The sequence below is a fragment of the Melampsora larici-populina genome, assembly GCF_000204055.1.
Source record: "Melampsora larici-populina 98AG31 unplaced genomic scaffold MELLAscaffold_11, whole genome shotgun sequence".
NCBI classification, from domain to species: domain Eukaryota; kingdom Fungi; phylum Basidiomycota; class Pucciniomycetes; order Pucciniales; family Melampsoraceae; genus Melampsora; species Melampsora laricis-populina.
The window spans coordinates 506,690-528,769 of record NW_006768775.1 but is presented as its reverse complement, the minus strand read 5'-3'; the positions used below and the strand labels follow the sequence as shown (position 1 = coordinate 528,769).

General features: G+C 39.9%; 4 protein-coding genes across 4 annotated transcripts; all 4 read right to left on the bottom strand.

The window, feature by feature from the left end:
• Nucleotides 1-5,814: 5,814 nt before the first annotated feature.
• MELLADRAFT_84634 (uncharacterized protein) lies at nucleotides 5,815-7,054 on the bottom strand (the record flags this gene model as incomplete). Its single annotated transcript, XM_007407981.1, has 4 exons — nucleotides 5,815-5,892; nucleotides 6,000-6,280; nucleotides 6,376-6,482; nucleotides 6,564-7,054. The coding sequence occupies 4 exons, from the start codon at nucleotides 7,052-7,054 to the stop codon at nucleotides 5,815-5,817; spliced, it is 957 nt and encodes a 318-aa protein (XP_007408043.1).
• Nucleotides 7,055-11,869: 4,815 nt separating this feature from the next.
• On the bottom strand, nucleotides 11,870-14,934 carry MELLADRAFT_104853 (uncharacterized protein; the record flags this gene model as incomplete). The annotated part of the gene is made up of 8 exons (XM_007407980.1): nucleotides 11,870-11,917; nucleotides 12,036-12,240; nucleotides 12,303-12,577; nucleotides 12,874-13,310; nucleotides 13,381-13,614; nucleotides 13,685-13,783; nucleotides 13,855-14,561; nucleotides 14,744-14,934. 8 exons carry the CDS (start codon nucleotides 14,932-14,934, stop codon nucleotides 11,870-11,872), a joined length of 2,196 nt encoding a protein of 731 aa, XP_007408042.1.
• Nucleotides 14,935-18,431: 3,497 nt separating this feature from the next.
• Nucleotides 18,432-19,991, bottom strand: MELLADRAFT_61742 (uncharacterized protein; the record flags this gene model as incomplete). Its single annotated transcript, XM_007407979.1, has 4 exons — nucleotides 18,432-19,126; nucleotides 19,222-19,331; nucleotides 19,394-19,577; nucleotides 19,682-19,991. The coding sequence occupies 4 exons, from the start codon at nucleotides 19,989-19,991 to the stop codon at nucleotides 18,432-18,434; spliced, it is 1,299 nt and encodes a 432-aa protein (XP_007408041.1).
• A 724-nt stretch (nucleotides 19,992-20,715) lies between these two features.
• MELLADRAFT_61741 (uncharacterized protein) lies at nucleotides 20,716-22,019 on the bottom strand (the record flags this gene model as incomplete). The annotated part of the gene is made up of 3 exons (XM_007407978.1): nucleotides 20,716-21,239; nucleotides 21,330-21,439; nucleotides 21,529-22,019. The coding sequence occupies 3 exons, from the start codon at nucleotides 22,017-22,019 to the stop codon at nucleotides 20,716-20,718; spliced, it is 1,125 nt and encodes a 374-aa protein (XP_007408040.1).
• Nucleotides 22,020-22,080: the final 61 nt, after the last annotated feature.

Sequence of the window (22,080 nt, the reverse complement as noted above, 5' to 3'; positions counted from 1 at the left end):
GATTGTTTTATTGAGTTGATGATCAATTGGACTCCTTCAATGAATGTAGTATGTAGGTAGTTTGATGATGCTGACTCTTGTGAATGCTAGTTTTGCCAAGTTTGATAGTTTGGTGGGTTGGGGTTGTAAGTCGTTTGTTTTGGAGTAGTCATCTTGGGATTTTGTTCAGTGATGTATAAATTGGCATCCGAGGTTTGATTGGAATGATTTGTTCAGATGCAAGTTAAAATTCTGAAGTTTGATTCTTTGATTTCTTTTTAAATTCTCTCTCAATCATTTGAGATTGTTGACTGAGAAAATGACCAATTTTGAAAAGTTCCACGTTGATGATTGAGAGAGAAGGAATTGAGTAATGTTTGTCGTTGATAGGACTGTCAAAGAAGATAAGTGAAGAAGAAAAGAGTTAAGAGGAAGGGATCAAAAAGTTGGCAGCTATTTGTTTGATAGAAATCAATTTAGGAAAGGTATGAATCAAGATTAAAATCCACAAACAGCTAACCATTCAAATGTCGGTTACAGATGCTGAGTTGGTACAATCCAGCCCCTGCTTTCCCTTACGCGCAACCGAGCTACGGTAACGCAATGTGGGGCTGATGCGTAGCTTGAAAAAAAAACCGTGTTAACCTGGGTTGCTAATGTAACTGATAAAAAAAGCCCCGTTATCCGGGGCTGCTAACGTAGCTCTTATAACAGGTGTAACACTATCAGATAGCTCTGCGCTTAGAGTTACACTAACTCTACACTAGCACTATCCCGAGCGCTGCTGTCTTGGTGTTGCCACAGCACTACAAAAGGTGCTGGTCACAACTTATGTGGAGTAATTGACCCCAAGACGGGAAAACCCTGTGATGTAAGTTCTGCACATGTTACATATGCTAAATCATATGTAACTTGACTCTTGAAACTGAGCCTTGAGTTGTGATTGCTATTTTTAAGGTTTTTATTATAATACGTCGCCCATTGGTACTCTGGTTTAGTACTCAGGGCTGACAGTGAGTCTTGAATATTCTCTCTTCCAACTCATTTGATTCATCCTTCTCAATCTTCCAACATTTCTTTCCTTGTTTCCTTTCTCTTTGTACTTGATGGGAAACTCTCAATGCGGAGACTCTCAAGACCGCGCTCACCTACTTCATATCCAATTGCAATCTCCCCTATGCCATAGTCAACCAAACTTCTTTCAAATACCTTCTTCTACTTGTCAACACTCAAACTATTGGAATGCTTGTGCAACAACATGCAATTGCTCAGCACTGCAGCAAAGTGTATAACCACTACATGACCTTTATTCAGTCCAAGTATTTCAATCAAAGCGACTATGTAGCCTTCACACAAGAGGCGTGGACCTCGCCTAATCACTGCCAGCATTAAAGAGATTCCTGGGTGGGAATATGGGTCCCAGGAACCAAATTCCCCATTGGTTACTGCTAAATATCTTCATAAGTATTTCCTCAGTAGCCATGGTGATATATGTAGTCAATCTTTTGCGCCGTTTGTTGCAATCATAACAAAGTTACAGAACATATTACATGTGAATTTCTCAACCAGATGAGCAGGTAACTGAGCGGAGCTATATGTAGATGACAGCTAAGTATTCACTCAGATGTTTGCACATATGTAACATATACTTTATTGCTCAGATGGCCACTGCGTGATGGCTTCATGACCCATTCTACTCTCAAAAATGTTCCCAGCCTAGTGCTGATTCCCATCAAGGAACCTCTTTAATGCTGGCAGTGAATCATCACGGGTTCTTGGGAATCACTAGCCACTTCATCACTAAATATTGGAAGCTCATGGACATTGTTATTGGAATGCCTGATATTGAAGGTAAGTTGTTTTTCATATTTCATTTTCTTAATAGATTGTTTCTGACTAAACAAACCATCCTGTCTCTGCTATCTAGGTGCCCATGATGCTGATAACTTTGCTGAGATCCTCGGCAATTATATCTGTGAATTCAATCTAGGCTTGAAGATATCAGGCATGACTGCCAATAATGCCAGTGTGAATGTCAATATTGGTCAATTGCTTAAGAAACCAACATCAATTTTGCCAAGAATCAGCTCATGGGATGCTGCACTCATGTCATCAATTTAGCCGCAAAACAAGGCCTTCCACACTCCTGACAACGCCTCTGTCAAGCTCAACATGATTTATGGTTGTATACACAGTCTGGCAATGTACACTTGAACAACACCTCAACAAATTCAGAACTTTGCCAAGGTGATAACTCTACTTCAAGATTCAGATTCAGATGACGGTGAAAACAAGAATTGAAATCATGATCCAAATGTAAACGATAAACAAGATGCAAATGAAGATGACGAGGAAGATATCTAAGCACAACTAGACAAAGATGCTGCCGAGTTCTTCCACTACCGCACACCATCAAACCCCGATGAAGAAGTCAATCATCAATCTCAAACTTTGACCTCAGCTGGTTGAGCCAATAGGTTGATGATTGATGTTCCAACCCAATGGAACTTGTCATACCTAATGCTTAAATGTGCCCTTTGGTTGAAAGAAGCCTGCATGAAGTTTTGTGAACGGCAAGAAGGCCACAAGTTTGCATTGTCCCAGTTAGAGTGGGGCTACGTTCAGCAAATGTGAAACTTCCTTGAGCCTCTCAGTGAGGCTACCAATATATTATTTCAAAGACAATAACCTACAATGCATGAAGTAATTCCTATTTATACAGTTATCATTGATGGTTTGATGAAGTTACAATATCTCAACTATTCATTTCTCTTCTCAGTCTTCATTTCTCTCCAAGTGATATCATATTGATTTTCCAACGTCTCTTACTTTGGTTCAAGGAAAAGTATGACCACACTCAGCTTATACCAGCTGCCAAGGATATGCTGACTAAGCTGGAAGAGTACTTCAAACAAGTACTAAAAAAACCAGCACCCGTTTGTGCAATCACAGTGTCATTTTACTAGTCACTGGCGGCCAGTGATTTCCATTCACCTCAATCCAATCTCAATTGAATGTCAGTTCAATATCAGTTTGACCTCCAATTATGTTTGAGTGGGGGATATGCATGGGCTGCATAATCACTCAAACCTTCCAGAAATTCTGACAGCTTCATGTGTGGACATGCAACCAAACTTTATTCCAGTTCATTCTGGAAGGTTGTTTGTCTGTTAATCTAGGCCAAACATTGAGATTGGATTGATATTGAACTGACATGGATTTGAGATTGGATTGAGATTGGATTGAGGTGGACGTACTCCCAGTGAGTAGTAAAAGGACACTGTGAATGATTCTAAACCCTGGCCTGAAGATGAAGTTTTTTGAGGTAAGCAATTCTCTACTTATCAACAATTAGTGATAATTATTGACAAAGATAATTTTATCTAGGATCAAGCAGACTTCTTTATGAACTACAGCATGACTCCCGACGACTTCAAGCAACAGTTCATCAATATAGCATCCACATTTGCCTCTGTTCCTCCAAGCTCCAAAGTCAAGAAAACAAAGCCAAAACCAAATTGATTTGCTGAAGCCATCTACGGAAGCAATGAACCAACCATATACAACACTATCAAAAGTGAAATTCATTGCTATTTGGGTGATTGTGATCGTCATTGGGGGGATGTATTATTGTTTTGGAAAGGGAAAGAGGACACCCTGCCAGTACTTGCCAAGATGTCAAAGATGTACCTGGCCATTCCTGCTACTAGCACTCCATCTGAGGGAGCCTTTAGTAAGATAAATTGTATTATAGGACCTCAACGAGCTTCTCTATCTCCTGCAAATGTAGAGATTCTTTTGTGCCTCAAGGAGTGGTTTTGCCTATTTGGGCCTATGTATTTCCCTCATAAACTTAACTCAACCAACAATCATATTGTAATCAATGATTATTGAGATTCATAACTCAATTTTTATCATAATTTTTTTGTTTTTTTACTTTTATTTTTTTATTCTTTCTTTTTCACCACTTTTGTTACTGGTTTACTGTTGTTTTGTTCTACTCTTTCCTACCGGTTTGAAATCAATGTGTTTGCTCAAAAACTGCCGGTTACCCACGGGTTGGGTACTTTCTAGAAACCCCCCCGCTCCCAAAACCATTGGGTTAACCAATGTATCAGGGGGCCAAAAGGCCCAACCAAAACCGTGCCCGGCGGGTTGGTTTTTGGGTAACGCAAGGGATGTTGGTTTTGGGGCTCAGCTTGACCCATAATTGGTGTCATCCCCTTTGCTTAAGCTTTTTTCTAATTGAATGTATTTATAGTGCAAAGCCTGACCCTAGGGTATAAAAACACTGTAGAAAACTATGGTAAGTGAGAAAAACAATGGGTTGGCAGCTGCATGGCGGTGTTTGGGTACATGGAAGTCCGGGCTCTGTGTGATGTGAGATTTGAAAGAAAGAAAGAGAATTCAAAAGAGAAACATTTGGGTTGGAGCTATGTAAGCAGGGAGGCTTTGAAATTGAACTTTGGCCAAGGTTTCACGGAATCTGAGACTCTAACCACCAGAGTGCTGGGTGAGACACTCTTAGGCGCCGGGGTGATGTCCGCGTAGGTCTGTAAAGACATCTTTTAGTCTAGGTGGAAAGTTAGAGAAAGAATACTCCACTTCTCCTAAGCCTCTGATCCATCTCTCTGCTGTCCCTGGCACATTCCCCACATGACAAACAAGCACATAGAGACAAACTGAGAGAAAGAGAAAAGAAAAATGAGCAGTAGCAGTTGAATTCAAAGAGTCAATGACAGATATGTTGGTCAAATATCACATGCACCACCTCAACTGCCACTCCAATAAATCACTTGCCCACAAACACTCCTGACTTATCAAAAGAGAATGACAAAAATGGAAACTCGACATTGTCAATGTCAAGATCAAAAACTGAATACATTTCATCTTTCATCCCATCTTTGATTCAAAAATGAAATGTCAAACACTCTCAGAGCATCAAAGAAACAAGCCAAATGTGATTTAATGAGTATGTATATATTTCCATTAGCTATCTATGTCAGAAGATCTTGTTGTCATCATAAAACTCATCATACATTTGAGAAAAGAAAGGCTAATGATGCACAGAATCTTACTCAAGCTTAGATAATCAGATCAAAATCCTTCAATTGTGTATCAAAAAAAATTGTAGAAGTGAATTGTTACTATTAAAAAACTTTGCCACATACAACAGTTGCAGAAAAGATCAAAAAAAGATGCATGAATCTGAAATTTAAATGATAAGAATTTAGAAGAGATATTGGTTTAATACAACAAGTAAACATGAGGAAAGAAGACAAAAACATAGGTACATTGAATAAAACAGTCACAACATTGGGGTACAAATTCAGGGTAAAGCAATACTTATGAAATGGATTTTTTTGCATATATTTTAGATTCTTGAGATCTAGGATGGATTGGAGGGTGTGGATGTGCACTGTTTGAAACAGCTTTTGAAAGAATCAGTTTGTAAGAGAGATTGGTGTTGCAATTGGGAATCAATCATTGAAACAAAAAATGTTCAATTCAAGACAACATCAGATGACAAGACACGTTTATTTGTAAAGGTCGCAATTCTGATGAAAGCCAATTTTTTGTTTTGCATCTGAGATGATTTTGAAACATCTTGGTTTCTAGGATTTGATATCCATAAGTGGAAAGTAGACCTAATGAGAGCCATGAGAACAAGATCAAGACAATATCGATATCAGAGCCTGATGAGTAACGGAAGACTTGAAGACTTACATTGTTCAAGCATCCAGAGTGATAGATGTCATATCAACTTTCATGCGCTTCTGATCGCGTCCTTCCACTTCAGTCGCATCCTGGGCTCGTTTTGTTGGGTTGGGTTGGTCACCAGGTGCTGTGGCTGCTTGAGTCTCCAACTCGGTCTTCACAGGTTTGATATCGACTTGCTGAGCTAAACTGCCACTAGCTTGGATGACTTTTTCCGATGCTTGAGTTATCTGCTCGTCATCAGTGTCATCATCGAGAATGATAGGGTTTTCGAGACTGGAGCAGGTTGCAATTGGTTGTACAATTGGTTGATTATCATCATCACACAGATCGATGACCACCGATTTGCCACTGCTTGTCTTCGGCTTGATGTTAGGCTTGGTGTCCTGGCGAGTCGAAGGTCCAGTTATGATGTCACCACCTCTGTTGACACAAATTGATGGTTTGCGCTCCTTCACGCGTGGTTCCGGTACCTGTACTAGGCTTGATTCGCTATCTTCAAGAGTGACTGAGGGATTTGGTGGTCCGACATCTGGGAGCGGGCTGATGGGTCGCGGAATCACGCCAGCAGTGATCAACATGCCTAATGAATCGAAGTAGATAGAAACAATCAGTTTGTCAACTCCAGTCAAGAATCATAAGGGATCAAAGAACAGCCAGTTGGTGATTCAAGCTTACCACGAGACCTGTACTGCCATACAAATCGCAGATAGGGTTTTTCATCCATCTGCTTGTGAGTAGAACTTTTTACCGATCGTTTTGGCACAGTTATCGATTCACCGAGGCTATAATCAAAAGCACAGTCAGCAAACAGGACAGCTGACTGCTCGTTTGAATCACAAGCGCGAGCGATCAGAAAAACCAACCTGATAGTATGCGGAATCATGCTAGCTTTCTTGTTCCGTTCCGAGAATTTGGAGTTGGATGCGAGTGATTGAACAGGGTCTTTACCCCCTTTTTTGCTTCGACCCAAGATGCAATGGAAAAATTCTAATGATACAGTGCCTAGGTTTTTAACAATTTGTTCTGGATGACTATCATCTTCTTCGCAAAGCTCAATATTCGTAAATTTGAAGGGCATAAGTTTTGTATCGTCGGTAGGCGAATAGATACCACGAATAGTTTGAGAGAGATTTTCATGGCGACGGAATGCAGTGCCCTTCACGCGGACACCATCGCAGAGTAGCTTAACTATACAATCCGAAGGTGTCCTTGGTCCAGTGTACACAACCTCGAAAGCTTGACCCGGCGTTGATTCGCAGAACACGGTGTTGGGCGCGGACGAGGCGGTAGGGTATTCATTTAATGACATTCCATTGCAGACGAGGTTTGCTTGAATTCCGTCGGCTTTTGGCATGATGAGATTTCTTTGAGGTCAATTGGTCAGATTTGATGAAATGATGATGTGAGTTGAAGAGATTGATAGATTGAGACTGAGTTCTAGTTGAGGCTCAGCTTTATGAGAATGGTCAACCTTCAAACGCGACGAGGGGTTCATTTGATTTAGTACAGCTACACCATCCCACCATCACGTGACTGCAGGATCACTCCACCATCACAATCCAGTGGAGCTTTGTAGTTATCACATGATTATTTTCTTCGTCTTCCATTTGTCCAGCTATGCATTAGTGCTCAAATTCCCACTGTTGTTCATGTGATACGCGCCATCCAGTCGATAACAGGGGGCACCAAGATTGATAATATCACAACAACAATGGGCGGAACAGATTGAATATATACAAGGAGTCAAAGGCAGGTTTGATTGTCAGACTTAGAGAGACTGGGTATAGTTTGGATCATGAGCATGCTATGTAGCACCTCTTGGTCTCAGGAGCTCCAGTGACTTCAAGGTAGGGGATACAAAGTTAAAACTGGGTTTTTTTTCCCAGTTTCCCAGTTTTTGTTTTTGGCTGTGTTTGGAACTTTCCCACGTTCTCCCAGTTTCCCAGTTTGCGTTTTTGGCTGTATTTGGAAACTGGGAAACTGGGAAAAAACTACGATGGACCAGAGAGGAGGGTGGAGGACAAACCTCAAACCCCAAACCTCAAACCCGGATACAGACTGTACAGACTGTACAGCTTACAGTCGGTTCTTGATGTAAGCAAGTTCGAAATAAGCATATCTCGCTACAAGCATAGGATTTTGGGGGATTTTTTTTGGTATACGTGTGCTCCCTGCCAAAACCAAAACCCTTGATGCATAATGCTTAAAACATAAAAAAACATCAAAATTCGTGAATTATGCTTACAAAAAGAGCTAATTATACTGCATATGAGCATATATTTGAAATTCTGGGCTGCGGAAGCATAATATGCTTAAATCAAGCTGACAGAAGCCCACTTCTGTCTGTTGTGAGACTTTCCGCAACAATTTTTTTTTGCTACATATCCACACGCCCAGCCTCACCCACCATGTCTTCAATATCTGAACTTATCAGTGATGTGCTTCTCCTTTCACAAAACTGTTGGATCTCAGCCATGTTCAAGTCTCATCACTCAAGCAAACTAGTCTCAATGGTTTTTTTAAATCATCTGGTATGTACTTTTGACTTTCATGTTTTGTCTTAATACTTATGCTTTCTTTCCCGTTCTAGTGTAATCATCCCCTTTTTTCTTGCTCTTTATGATCTCATTCAAGGCAATTGTGGCTTCTCATCAACAGTTTTTTCAGCAAATCACATTTGTTTTTCAATCCGTTGTAATTAGCCCAATGATCCCTCTATTTTCGAGCAAAGAAATCAAAAAATATACTTATCTTGTGAGGAAATCGGCATATAGACATCGATGCCTTGTTTTTGGGAAAAATAAGCATATTATGTCTATTTCGCGAGTATGCATCGCGCGATATATGCAAGGGGTTTCTGTCAACCATCAATATGCTTACATCGAGAACCGACTGTAATACACAACCCAAAATCGATCAACTAGGATCAACTTCGTTCGTACTTTCTCTTACTAAACTCAGCTCACAATCCCAACCTCGCTAAAGGATGTTCATTTGGGTCCTGGGATCACATTTCAATCAGACGCGATCGATTTATAGGACATCCGAGATGGTACTCAACAATTGCAGGTAGGTTTTGGACTTTCTTAACTGCTGGATTTTGGGCTCAGGGTAATTTGTCATTTCATTTTGTGCTAGGTCTCAGGTCTCAGGATCAGGATTGATACAGAAGCAACCTTTGAGATTCTATGACACCAGTGGTCTTGGAATCGCGATGGTGATGCCCGTTTCAGCCAATAAAATCAAAACCAGGGGCTTTAATTTGAATCGTTTTCATTCACGAGGGTCCTGTTCAAACAAAAAAACCGGCTGGACTCGGTGGACTCAAACACATCGACCAGTTGAGCTATCCCATCTCTTTTCTAATATGTATTGATGCCTGATATCTGATTCATGAACAGCCTTTTCCCCAATTGTTTCCTCTGCTCTATACATTGAATTTTTCCATCTCTCCTTTTAACAATCGATTCATTTTCATTTGCTTCAAAAGCATTGAAGCCTATTTGTTGCTTTGAAGATTGTTTTAATATGCATGCAAACTGCTTTGCCTGTCTGCTTCGGATCTTGAGATCATCTCGACGCATAACTCAGAAGCTAGAGGCAAGGCAGTAATTGCATACATATTAACACAATCGACAGAGTTTCAAATACGCTTGGTTATAAGTCTTTCTATCTTTGTTTGATTTGACGACTGGTCCTGATATATCCCAGATGGCTCAGCACCTTTTGTACAAAATTTACTACATAAAAACCCTTTTCACATACTTTCTGTCGTCTTCATAGTCCTGTTTTCATTTTCACGTTGTTCGAGTTTCCTCACTATTCAATTTCTCATCATCGTACCATTAATCCGCCGTAAAGAAATATTAAATCGCATTCAAATCATTATTTTGTTTTCCTTGATGAACTTCGACATGAGGCATCTGTTCACTGATATAGTTAACCAATTGTTAACGATTTGTAAAAGTCTTCTTTGATTATCAAAAGCAGTTGAGTGATTTTAACAGCTTTTCGCTGTCTTGCCCAAAAGCACTCAAGTCTGTTTACAAGTTATGATGGAGCATATTCAGTTGTAGATTAACCTCAACAAACATGTTTGCACCGCTTTGTAGAGCCCATACCCACCCTCACCATTAGCACTTGTCACTCATAAATCAAACTCACCATTAAACATGACTGGCATGAGACAAGGGATCAAAATGGTAGCGGAACATGTCTCACATTTTCCATTTGCATGGATGTACTTTTCCCCCAAGCGGTGCAATCTCCTCTTCCATTCCTCTTCTCCCTCAAAGTCGAGCAAAAATTCCCCACCACATTGCCAGTTCTTACACGATGGACAACTTAAATCAAAATCTCGCACCTGCTCTACCCAACTTTGATCAAATCGGACCAGCAGACCAAGTCTTTGACATCAACACAATACTCCGAGAAGCATGTGAAACCAAAACCTCGTTACCTGACTTACTTCAACTTTTGAAAAACAAGCACGACATCGATTGGACCCCAAGGCAACTAAAGTATCGCCTTACCAAGCTGAACTTACATACCTACCAACACGTGCAATACACAGACGAAAAAAAGGCAGAAATCATTGGCCAAATTAAACTTTGTCATACCCGTGGCCTACAAAAAAAAGAAGTAGTTAGTTACATTCAGCGTGTGTGTAATATACCTGAGTTTACCGCCAACAAACTTAAAACATTATGTCAAGAGATGGGGTTGAATTGGCGAAAAGATGATATTAGATTAGGGTTAACATCTGTGCAAGAAGTTAAAGATCAAATGTTATTGGAGGTAGAAGGATCCCGTGCAACAGCTGGTATCAGATCAATGCAGAAAGGGTTTGCAATAGATCATGGTCTTAAGATTAACCGCAACACGATTCATTCTATGATGAGAGAACTATATCCAGAAGGCCTTGAAGAAAGACACCGACGTAAACTACACCGCCGTTTGTATGATGTTCCTGGTCCTAATTTTGTTTGGTCTATGGATGGTCACGACAAGTTGAAGCCTTTTGGCATATGTATTTATGGTGCTATTGATTCATGGAGTCGAAAAGTTTTGAAACTACATGTGGCAACAAACAATAATGATCCTCGAAGAATTGGTGTTCAATTCTTACGAACAGTTGAAGCTATGGGAGTTTGTCCTCAAAAGGTGACTACTGACAAAGGATCAGAAACCGGTGACATCGCAACTTTCCAAATCACTTTTCTTCATATCATTGGTGGATTAGATTGGGAAGAAGCAGAAAAAAGACACCGATTCACAACATCACAGCACAATCAATGAATTGAACAATTATGGGGACAATTGATGATACAAAAAAACATAACCATCCATGACTTCATCATAAATGCAATGTTTGAAGGGATATATGACCCTAAACAACCTATTCAGAAGTATGTAAAGTTTCCTTGCAAATATCTTAACTTAACTCATGATATTCATTATAATTTTTATTGTCTCTATAGGGCTTTGTTCTTACATTTGTTTATAAGGCTTGTTCAGAGAATATTGGACTCCTTCATCCTGGAACGTAACTTCAACCGCATTGCAAAACAAAAGCATTCTCTTGTTCCTACAGGGGTTTCACCTGAAGTCTGCCATTATGCCCCTGAACAGTATGATGGAACTGAAGGGGGCCTTGAAGTTCCTAAAGATTTCGTACAAAATATGATAGCTCATTATTACCCTGATGAAGAGACTTTATTTCAAATCACTCCCCCCATATTTGCTTCCACAGTCTCAAACATAATCCAAGAGCTAGGTTTTATTGAATCCAAGATCACTCTAAACAATGTATGGGCAGTATTTACAGCAGTCCTGGAAATAATTACATATATGAATATAGATTTAGATGAATTCCCTGAAGGGATGTTGAATTCTGATGGGGAATATGAAGAGTACAACAGGGATGACAGGTTCAGAGTTGCTGGTGATGCAGAATATCAAGTTTGAAATTTGGGACTTACTGATGGAGATTGCTTTGTATTGATCTTTTCTCTCTGATCAATCAGCGCTCATTCTCAGTCTTTGTTTGAATGCAGCATGGAATATTGGATTTACTTTATGAGTTAATAGTAGTAAATTTCAATTTCTGGTTTAGAAAACAAATATCTAATATTGATTCCAATTTTTTATAACTCTTTTGGCTTAGTGACTATAGTTCTTTATAACTTTTTAGTTTGTATAGATCAATATTGTAGTGCTTTTTCAAAATGATAGATATAAGAATTGGATTGAAATTGATTTCAAATTATTTGATTGAAAACAAAGAAAGGATCACATATGGGATTTTATGTAGAAATAGTATGGACACCACACACCAATTCCCATGAGCGCTCAGCATCAGAGTCAAGCACAGGGAACTCACTCTCAGTACCTTCTACTACCACACCATTTACAACCGTGGGGTATCTAGCACCGTGAGGATGTGGGAGGCCAAGCTTGCTACACAAAAAGTTACATTTAGCCGTGAGACGAAAACCAATTAGGCCAATCCGACTAGTGTTTCCCATGGTCCACGGATATCTATCAAAGTCATAGTTAGAGGATAACACAACAAGAACATCATGATTCAAAATAACACATACTCTTCATCAATAATTGCAACATCCGTGAGAAGACCCTCTTCATTCCCTTGAAGGTCTGCAATCATCCATCTACCATGATTGTCATGATATGTTTTGTGTGATAGTGTGTGCATAATTTGATAGATAATCTTGTTTTCCTTTTCCTCCTCAATATTAAAGAATAGATTACCAAAGAATTTGACAAATTTCCCTTCGATCTTCTCCTCAAATAAATATATGTCCTTTGGAGCAGGATCATCTGTGTGTCCTCGATGTACAATAAAATTCTTCACAAGCTTAACAAAGGAGATCAATCTAATCAACTGATTCAGATAGTTCCACAAAAACAATAAGGGTACACAAACATTACAACCCATTTGAAAAACCCATTTAAGAAAAAATATAAAAACCCATTCAAAAAAATATTTTTTTGAACAGAAAATTCCAGAGGGACCCAATTTATTTTTCTGTTCAAAAAAATAATTTTTTAAATGGGTTTTTCTATTTTTTCTCAAATGGGTTTTTCAAATGGGTTGTAATGTTTGTGTACCCTTAATAAACTCACTCGTATTTTATTACAATGTTCGCGTACATCATATGGAATATTGCCCGAGTTGGCCTCAATTGCCATCTTAAACATATTGATGCTTCGTTCTGCTTCAAGATAGCGCTGAGCCAAAGCTTGATAGCTTTCAAGAGTCATGTTTGCATCCAAATCTTGCTTGGCAACCATCTCCTGAGCTCGGCCATCAATTAGGACCTTTTCTTCATAGCAATTCATGAAAGCCCCGGACCCAATGAAAGCAGAACAATTGACGGAATAAACTACCTCTGAATTTTCAAAGGCAAGCCGCTCGATTGCAAGTCGATTGATATTATTCGAGTCCAAACCCTTCGTAATGATTGTAAGCATTGAACCTGATTTCCAGCTAGGACTTAAACGGTTCCGAGCCTTAGTGACAATAGGGAGAGTTCCTCTGCCGAGCGATCGCATGATTCCTAAGTCGGAAAATCCGACTTCGCCACCAGCTAGATTTTGATGATCAAAGTCAATCCAACTGTGTGTTTGAGAGGTATTTGGGTTCAAAGTATAACTCACGATGATCATCAACAAGCTTGTTCATGACTTGATGAAGTGGTACACAACTCGAAATATCAACACGCTCAGCAACATCAATGACTCTTGAAATATCAACACGCTCGTCAATGACTTGGTTGGAGGTCTGAGTTGCTTTTGATTGTACACTCGGAGGTGATGTCTGAGTCTCGATAGATTGCATGTTTGAGTTAGGACGTTTTACATTCAAGGCTCTTGTTGGACGAGGTGTATAGTCTTAAAATCAAAACCAAGACATGTGGTTAGAGAATTCACAAATAGACAATTTTGAAAAGACTTTGCTCACCATGGTCATCAATCGAGTTTGAGTTGATTGATCCATGCAAAGCTTCTGAAGCCTCTGAATCGGAAGAAAGATGAACTGAAGACTTACGGACTCTGTTTTCTATATGTAGAGATGGAAATCAGATAATGATGATCAAGATAGGCTTTGGAGATTGAACTTGAAGAACTCACTTTTCACAGAATGTGAACGTAGCGTCATGCTTTGTGGATGATCAAAAGGGGCAGGTGGCAAGTCTAGCAACTCATCTTCATCATCTTCAATATTTTCCTTTCCCGTTGCTGTCTTATATTGATGTGAATTGTAAATTAAAACAAACTTCTCACAACCACGCCCAGAAGTTAACTTGGAACAAAGGTAATTTTCAGTAATTCTATTAGGTAATGAGTTACGTCCGCCTAATTCACCCAGGTAGTACCATTCTTTATAATAAGGTGGTAGGCTTTCAAGTCCATGCTCAACTACTTGTTGAGGTGAGGGAAAAGTTGGATGATCGTCTCTAAAGTAATCACAGGCCTTTTTGGTCAAATCAAGCATCCAATCCGGCTCTGAGAAATCGTAATCAAACGTAGAACCACTCAATTGAGTTTCAACAAGTTCATTGTCCATAATATAAGCAATATTGATCTTTATAAATCCAGTTGTTTTTGATTTCTTTGATTCTGATCGTTTGTTCAACTTGGATCTTGCAATTGCTCTAGCTTCAGAGCTGGGGGGATATGGAACCACTGGTTTTCGATGATTGTTGATTTGCAGTTGACGTTGGCGAGATTGAAGTTCATTAGCCTGTGCGATTGCTCTTTGAACACTATGCTCAACTTGCGTTCCAAAATGAGCTGATGCAGGTGTAGCCGAATTAAGAGGTACTGATAAGTGGGAGCTTGAGGGACGTGAAGAACGAGAACTCGAGAGTATTGGAAATTGAGCGTTTGAAGTAACAGATGTTTGCAATGGCGAGAGAAAGACAGGTCAAGAACCAAAAGGAATCGAATTTGACGATGACATTTTGCCTGGTGATTTGATCAGTGGATTAGTCGATTGAGAGGGATTAATAAGTTCAACTGCCTTTGGACATTTTTTGCATCGACCACACAACTGAGTCTTGAGGACCTCAAATTGGGCTTGTTGACTTTGTTTGGGTTATCCTTGCTCCATTGACATGGGTCACAGATTGCTTGAGTTCTCTCTCGACCTGGGTAATCTTCACCACAACAACAACATAGAGGTGAATCGAGATTGGGATTGGGTATCATCATGAAGAATAAAACAACAATGATCAATCAAGATAGTGAGAAAAGCTAACAAGAAAAGCTAGTGGAGCAGGAAACAAGATCCCAGTGGATAACACTGTGGAGATTTGGACTCGAGATTGAACAAGACGGTCTGTGCAATAATCTCCATGTAGATGGCCCGTCCACAAATGCAAAGGAACTTGTGGGGGTCAATAGCAACAAGTATTATCATGTATCATTATCCATACTTCTAGTTTACTTTGTTGAACATATAGAGTCAAAGAAAGATGATGAGAAATAGAGTGAGCAAGTGATAACTACAACAGGTCTCCTAGCTTCTAATTAGCTGATCTGTTAAGCTTTCATGAGGTTGGGATGATGATGACAATCAGGAGTGTCTGTCTGAAGAGTCTGAAGCCTCGAACGAGTTCATTGGAAATCATGATGAGGGGGGGTCAGGGAGTTGTGTATTCTGTACAGTCTGTATCCGGGTTTGAGGTTTGGGGTTTGAGGTTTGTCCTCCACCCTCCTCTCTGGTCCATCGTAAAAAACTCCCAGTTTTAACTTTGTATCCCCTAAATTTATTGCTCATTACGAAGGACTCCCTCCACATGAGTACAATACATGAGCTTTGGTTCATATATTGAATTTTGATTACTTTGTCTTTTTTGAACTTCAATGATCATCTTCCTTCATTTTCAATGTCTGAACCTATAGTGACTCAAATGCTAAAATTTGTAGTCAGCCTGACTTCCAAATTCAATTCATATCAGGCCATGGCTCATGACCTGCAACATTCACAGGCAACTTCACTCACCTTGTCATGTTGTCTGATGTCAAGCTTCTTGGTTCAAAAGATGCAGATATTCACCTTGGACTTCAAATGTTTTTGTGTTTAACCAACACAGTCCTCATATCTACCATGTGTATAGGTTTGTCTCAAGCACTTTATTGGATTAGGTTTTTTGATATGAGTACCCAAATTTGACTTCACACGCAGATCAAGGTGGATCAAAGCTAAAAGAATGTACTTGAACTCATCTCTTATGATTGGTCATTAGGATGACATGTCAGTCTCTTTAGGTACTCTTGATTCTATCAAAGAGAAAGATATTTTATCACACAGGTACATACCAACAATTTTGAGTAAGATATAAATATCGTGAAATATCATTGATGGTCTCACTCCTATCTTGACAAACAGTTGGATTTATTCAGCTTGTGCTACTTGATTTTCAGTCTGATGAGGTAGTCTACTTTGTCCACAACTCTTTAATTTTCAGATGATAATCTTGTGTGTTCTTCATTCCCTGTCTAAATCTGCATTGACAGACATTGCATGTGAAAATTTGGTACCAGCTGGTCTTATGCAGCCAGCATGGCCCAGTTTGATATGTGGTGTGAAACTTACCTTGAAAATCACCTGTGCATGCTAAGTTTGCATTTAGGCTCAAGCCACATTTTAATTGCTAACCTGACACATGTTGAAGTGGTGAGTATTCTGGTCCCACTCCAGTTCCTTGAAGTTGATCACAAGATGAAGAAACCAGTGTGATTGAAAACCACATCCAATCAGGTGGTGAGCCTATGACTGTGCATTTGTCATTATCTCTTGAGCCTTGCAACCACAAGTTCCAAACCTCCAACTTGGGCTCTCAATGAATTCTCATTGGAAATGAATGCTTTGTTTCCCAGTCAGCTTTCTTACAGGATTTAGTCATTGATCTTGTAGACCAAATACATCAGCTGTCTTTATGTTGGTTCAGAATCTGATCCTCTCTTCATGGTTTCATATCACCTTGCAATACATCCAGCTAGAATATGTGTTCAACCCTATCATTGAATACTTATCTTCCTGTTCCCCCACCACAAGTACCTATCTGAGGACTTGACCACATCACTTGGTCATCTAATGAAGGGTGCAAAGAGCATTGTAAGTTTCACTTCATATTTTTGGAGTGATCACACTTGGCTGACCTACAAAAACCACACTTAAACAATCTCTTTCTTATTTAGGATCTTCTAATATTTCACAATCACTGTGGATTTGTCTCTTACCTACTTATCCCTGTATTTGTTGGTCTAGTCCACCATTTATGCTTCAAAAACAACACAAATCTGCAGCTGGTAAGTCAATGTGCACACACCAATTCCACATCTATCCCATACATGATCCTTTTATTCCCCTTCTCTTTATCAGGCACTGCCAATGAGTTGAAATTACCCATCTTCTTCATTGTTATCTAACCTGTCAAGTAACATCAACAACATGGGAGCACCAGGATTAATGGTATCACATCTGGAATGGGCAGATCAAGGCAAACGCAAGGAGTCTATGGCATGCCTGATGCTCAAAGAGCCCACCCCAATTGTCATTCCAAAGAATTAAGTATCCACAAGCAAACACTCTATGTGAAATGATTTTTTGAGAGAAACAAACTGAAAAATCAACATTATCAGAAGTAGACACAAATTACTGTTTTTGTTGCATCTTTAGCTCAACAAGCGTTAACAAAGATAACACCAAAACAAACACGCTGAATGAAGTTCAAAAACCATGATATCTTTGATTAAAAAACAAGAACAAAACCATGTTGGCTTTTTTGTTCTGTGAGGTATGAGATATGTACCCATAGTCTTAGATTGAATTCAATAAGGGAGTCTTATGTCCCCTTGTAATACCATGCTCAATAACCACAACTGAATCATACCTTTCTGTACCACACAGAGAGGCTAGTCATGACGTATACTAGCACTTGGCCACCCAATGGGAATTCCTCCAAGCGTACACCAACTTACAGTCAACCCTCGATGTAAGCATAGAGATTGGCACAGATTTTCTCTTGCTTATAAGGTGATATGCATACATCGCGAGGCACTTTAGCTGGTGGGAGCAAAAATCGGCGCACAATTTTCAGCGTGATATCCATACATACTAGATGCTTACATCGAGATTTGACTGTAGAATGGTTATTGACCTGTGAGCATCAGGTCTTGATGAAAGCTGAGAACTGATCAAACCAAGATCTCACGCATGGATTTTTGTGAAATTAAGTGCATGTGTAATTGAAAAGTGCACCCAATAAGGTATATTTATTATCATATAGGTAATCTATTTCCAAGAATCAAAAGATCAACTGAAAATGACTCCTTCCATTCAAGAAATTAATCTGGCTGATACACTGATCATGGATTCTTGAAAACAATCTGATGATTCTTGAAGAAAAATATACCAGATGATTGCATTCAATTTCCATTCAACAATAAAACAAGGAAAGAAAAATAGTATCAAACCATCTTTTGTATAATTTACATCCTTGATATCCGGGAGTTCAGTTTTTTTTAATGGACATTCTAGTGTTGAAGAAAATACTCTTGAATCTGACCATATTTTAGATTGTTGTAGTTATATACTTCGAAATCTTTTTCCATGAGAAGAGAGGGAGCTAGTGAGAGTAATTGCAAAAAGAAGAATAAAACATCAATTTCGGACTCCAATTGATTGGTAAAAATTTTATTTACAGAGGTTGAGTATGCAGAGCCATAGACAACATATCGAGCTTCATGCGCTTCTGAGTACCGTCTTCAGCTAAGGTCTTAAGCTGCGCTCGTTTCGCTTGTTTGGATTGTATGTCAGGAGATGTGTTATCACAGGTCTCTGGTTCAATCCTCACAGGTATGTTGTCGTCCTTCTGGGCCAGACTAATAGGAGCTTGGGTGACCCTTTTGCTAGATTTGATTGTTGGCTCATCATCATCATCATCGAGAAGGATGGGGTTATCATAAGTACTAGAAAAGAATATGGTGATTGGATTGTCATCGCACAGATCAATCACCACTGGCTCGGTACGGCTGGTCTTTGGCTTGATGTCAGGCTTATTTTCCGTATGACTATTGGATTCGATCATCACTGGCACGGTACGGCTGGTCTTTGGCTTGATGTCAGGCTTATTTTCCGTATGACTATTGGATTCGATCATCACTGGCTCGGTACCGCTGGTGTTTGGCTGGATACCTGGCAGAGTGTTCAAATGAACATTGGAGGAGCGTCCAGGTGGCAGTGCGGGTTCACGACTTTTGCTGCTACCAAGTCCTTGTCCGTCCGCTGGTCTCGGTTCATCACGTTGGCGCGTGATGGGAGGTGTAGTTAATAACAGTATGTCTGGGATAGGGTTTGCAGGGCGAGGAATGTGACCATCTGCGATCAACAAGTCTGGATATCGAAGTTAGACACACATCGTCAGTTTGAACACTTTAATTAAGAGAGATAAACAAGCCAGTCAGAGTTATCCAGTTACTCAAACCTACCACGAGACCTGTACTGCCACACAAAGCGCAGATGAGGTGTTGGATCTCTCTGAAGATAGAAACTATATGCTGTCGTATCCGGTTCTGGGGCAATGATCGATGCCCCAAGACTATGATGATCATGATTTTAGTTCACAATTTTTGAATGATAATCCTGATTAGGGGAGCTGACCTGATGGTATGTGGGATCATACTTGCTTTTTTGTTCCTTTCAGAAATTTTCTTGCTTGATGCAACGCATGGAATAGGAGTCTTTTCAGGTATTTGTTCGGATGAACCCATGATACAATGTGTCAATTCTACAGACACAGTGCCGAGGTTTTCAAAGATTCGATCGGAGTGACTGTCATCTTCCTCTATGTATGACAACATTTGCGATTGAGAATCCAATTGTAGGGCATAAAAGTGTATGACAAGTCAGTTAAGATCTCAAAGGGGCAATACACAAGCAAAATCTCACCAGAGAGCTCGATGTTTGTAAACTTGAAGGGCATCAATCTTGTACCATCGTTCGGCAGATAGATACCGTGAAAAGTTACGTCAACACGGCAACCGCGAAGGAATACATAACCATCCATGAAGACTCCGTCACAGTAGAGCCTTACCGTACGATCGCTACACGCCTCTGGTCCTGAGACCTTGACCTCGAATGTTTGGCCTGGGGTTGACTGACAAAAGACAGTGTTGGGCGCGAAATCGCCGCTGGGGTACTCAGTCAAAGGGCTTCCATCGCAAATGAGATTCGCTTCAATACCGTTCGCCTGTGGCATGATGAGACTTGGGTAGCTTTGGCTTTTCTTCGGAAGATTCGATGGGATGATAACTTGTAGATGCTCTCAAAAGGTCGTTGTGAACGGTTGATAAAGATACAATTGACCTGTAGGTGAGGCGTTCATAACTTAAGGTGGCTTCTATTTTTTTATTAGACAAATTCTTGGAATAGTCGTCGCCTACCAGAGACAATTCCCCTTGACGAAGTTGGACCTAAGACCACCCCCCAAAAAACTTCAAATCAAGGAGCGGCTCAAGAAATATTTTTGAACTTGAAGATAGCACGAGACAAAAATGTGTTCATTTCAACAAAAATCTTCAAATTGTGAAAATTCATAATTTCTCCCAAATCATAATATTTCATAGACAAAAACTTTATAAGAGAATTTGATTTCTTACAAGAAAATAAGGGAAAACATGATCAAAGAAAAAGTAGTATGACTTCAAAAAAAGATCTGACGCGTTATTTGATATTACAAATCAAGCAAAAAGTGATGGTGCATATGAGGATGATTATTTTTTGAAAGGTTTAAATTTCTTGGGATTGTAGTTGCACCAGTAAGAGTTCTTAGTTTGGAACAGTTTTTGAGAAAGATTTGGTTGTGTAAGAGAGAATGGTGTTACAATTGAGTATGTCTAATGAGAGCTATTGCAAGAAGATCAAGGAGAGTTTAAGTTCAAAGGTCCAGATAGTTAACAAAAAGGTTTCAATACTTACATAGGTCAAACATTCAGAGAGATAGATGTCATTTCAGCCTTCACACGCTTTCGATCATGTCCTTCAACTTCCCTCTCATCCTGGGCTCGTTTTGTTTGAGGTCCATCAGGTGCTGTGATGTTTTGACTGTTCAACTCATTCTTCACAGGTTTGATGTCAACTTGCTGAGCTGAACTACCACTAGCTTGGGCGTTATTGGATGGCTGAATTATTTGATCGTCCTCATCGTCATCAAGGCAAATAGTCTTCTTGGGACTGGAATGGATAACGATTGATTTTACAATTGGTCGATCCTCGTCATCACACAGATCGATCACCACTACTTTGTGACCGTTTGTCTTGGGCTTGGTGTCAGGCTTTGATTCCCGGTTAGTTCTGTTGGATAAAGGCCCAGGTGTCATATGACCACTTCCACTGAGACTACGTGCTCCGGGTACGTTATTTTGGCGCGTGGATGAAGGAGTTGGTAAGCGAATATCTGGTAGTAGGGTCACGGGCCGAGGAATGACACCCGCGGTGATCAACATGTCTATAATATCAACAACAGTTAATGACAGTCAGTTTCAACTTGAATTAATGAGCATAACGAAAGGGAGCCGGTGCTGTGATCAAAGCTTACTTCGAGACCTATACTGCCAAACAAATCGCTGATAGGGCATGGGATCCCTTTGCACAAGATGGACTGAGCTTGTCGCTCGCGGTACAGGTGCGAAAGTCGACTCCCCAAGGCTACAATAAAGATTCGAGTCAGCAAGCTCAAATTGGTCAAAGAGGGATAATTGATGGTTTGAATCAAAAGCATCATCAAAAACACTTACCCGACGGTATGTGGAATCATACTGGCTTTTTTGTTTCTTTCAGAAAATTTATCTTTTGATGCGATGGAAGGAACAAAGGACTGATAACATGGTAGAGTATGACCCAAGGTACAATGAACTAATTCTAGAGATACAGTTCCTAAGTTTTTAATGATATCCTCTGGATGACTATTATCTTCTTCGCAAAGCTCGATTTTCGAAAACTTGAATGGCATTATTTTAGTGAAATCGTTTTGTAAATAAATACCATGAAAGGTTATTGCTGGAAGTTGATGACGATGGATGGCATAGCTATCCATCAAGACACCGTCACAGTATAGATATACTACGCGATCAAAAAGAGCCCTTGATCCCGAGAGCTTGACATGGAACGTCTGGCCCGGTGTGGATTCGCAGAAGACAGTGTTTGGTGCTGCCGAAGGAACGGGATACTCAGCTAGAGGTGTCCCATTGCAGATGAGATTTGCTTGGAGGTCATTCGCTTGTGGCATGATGTCAATTGGTTGGTTTCTCTTAAAGTCGATGAGATGATAAGTTATGGATAGTGTGTGG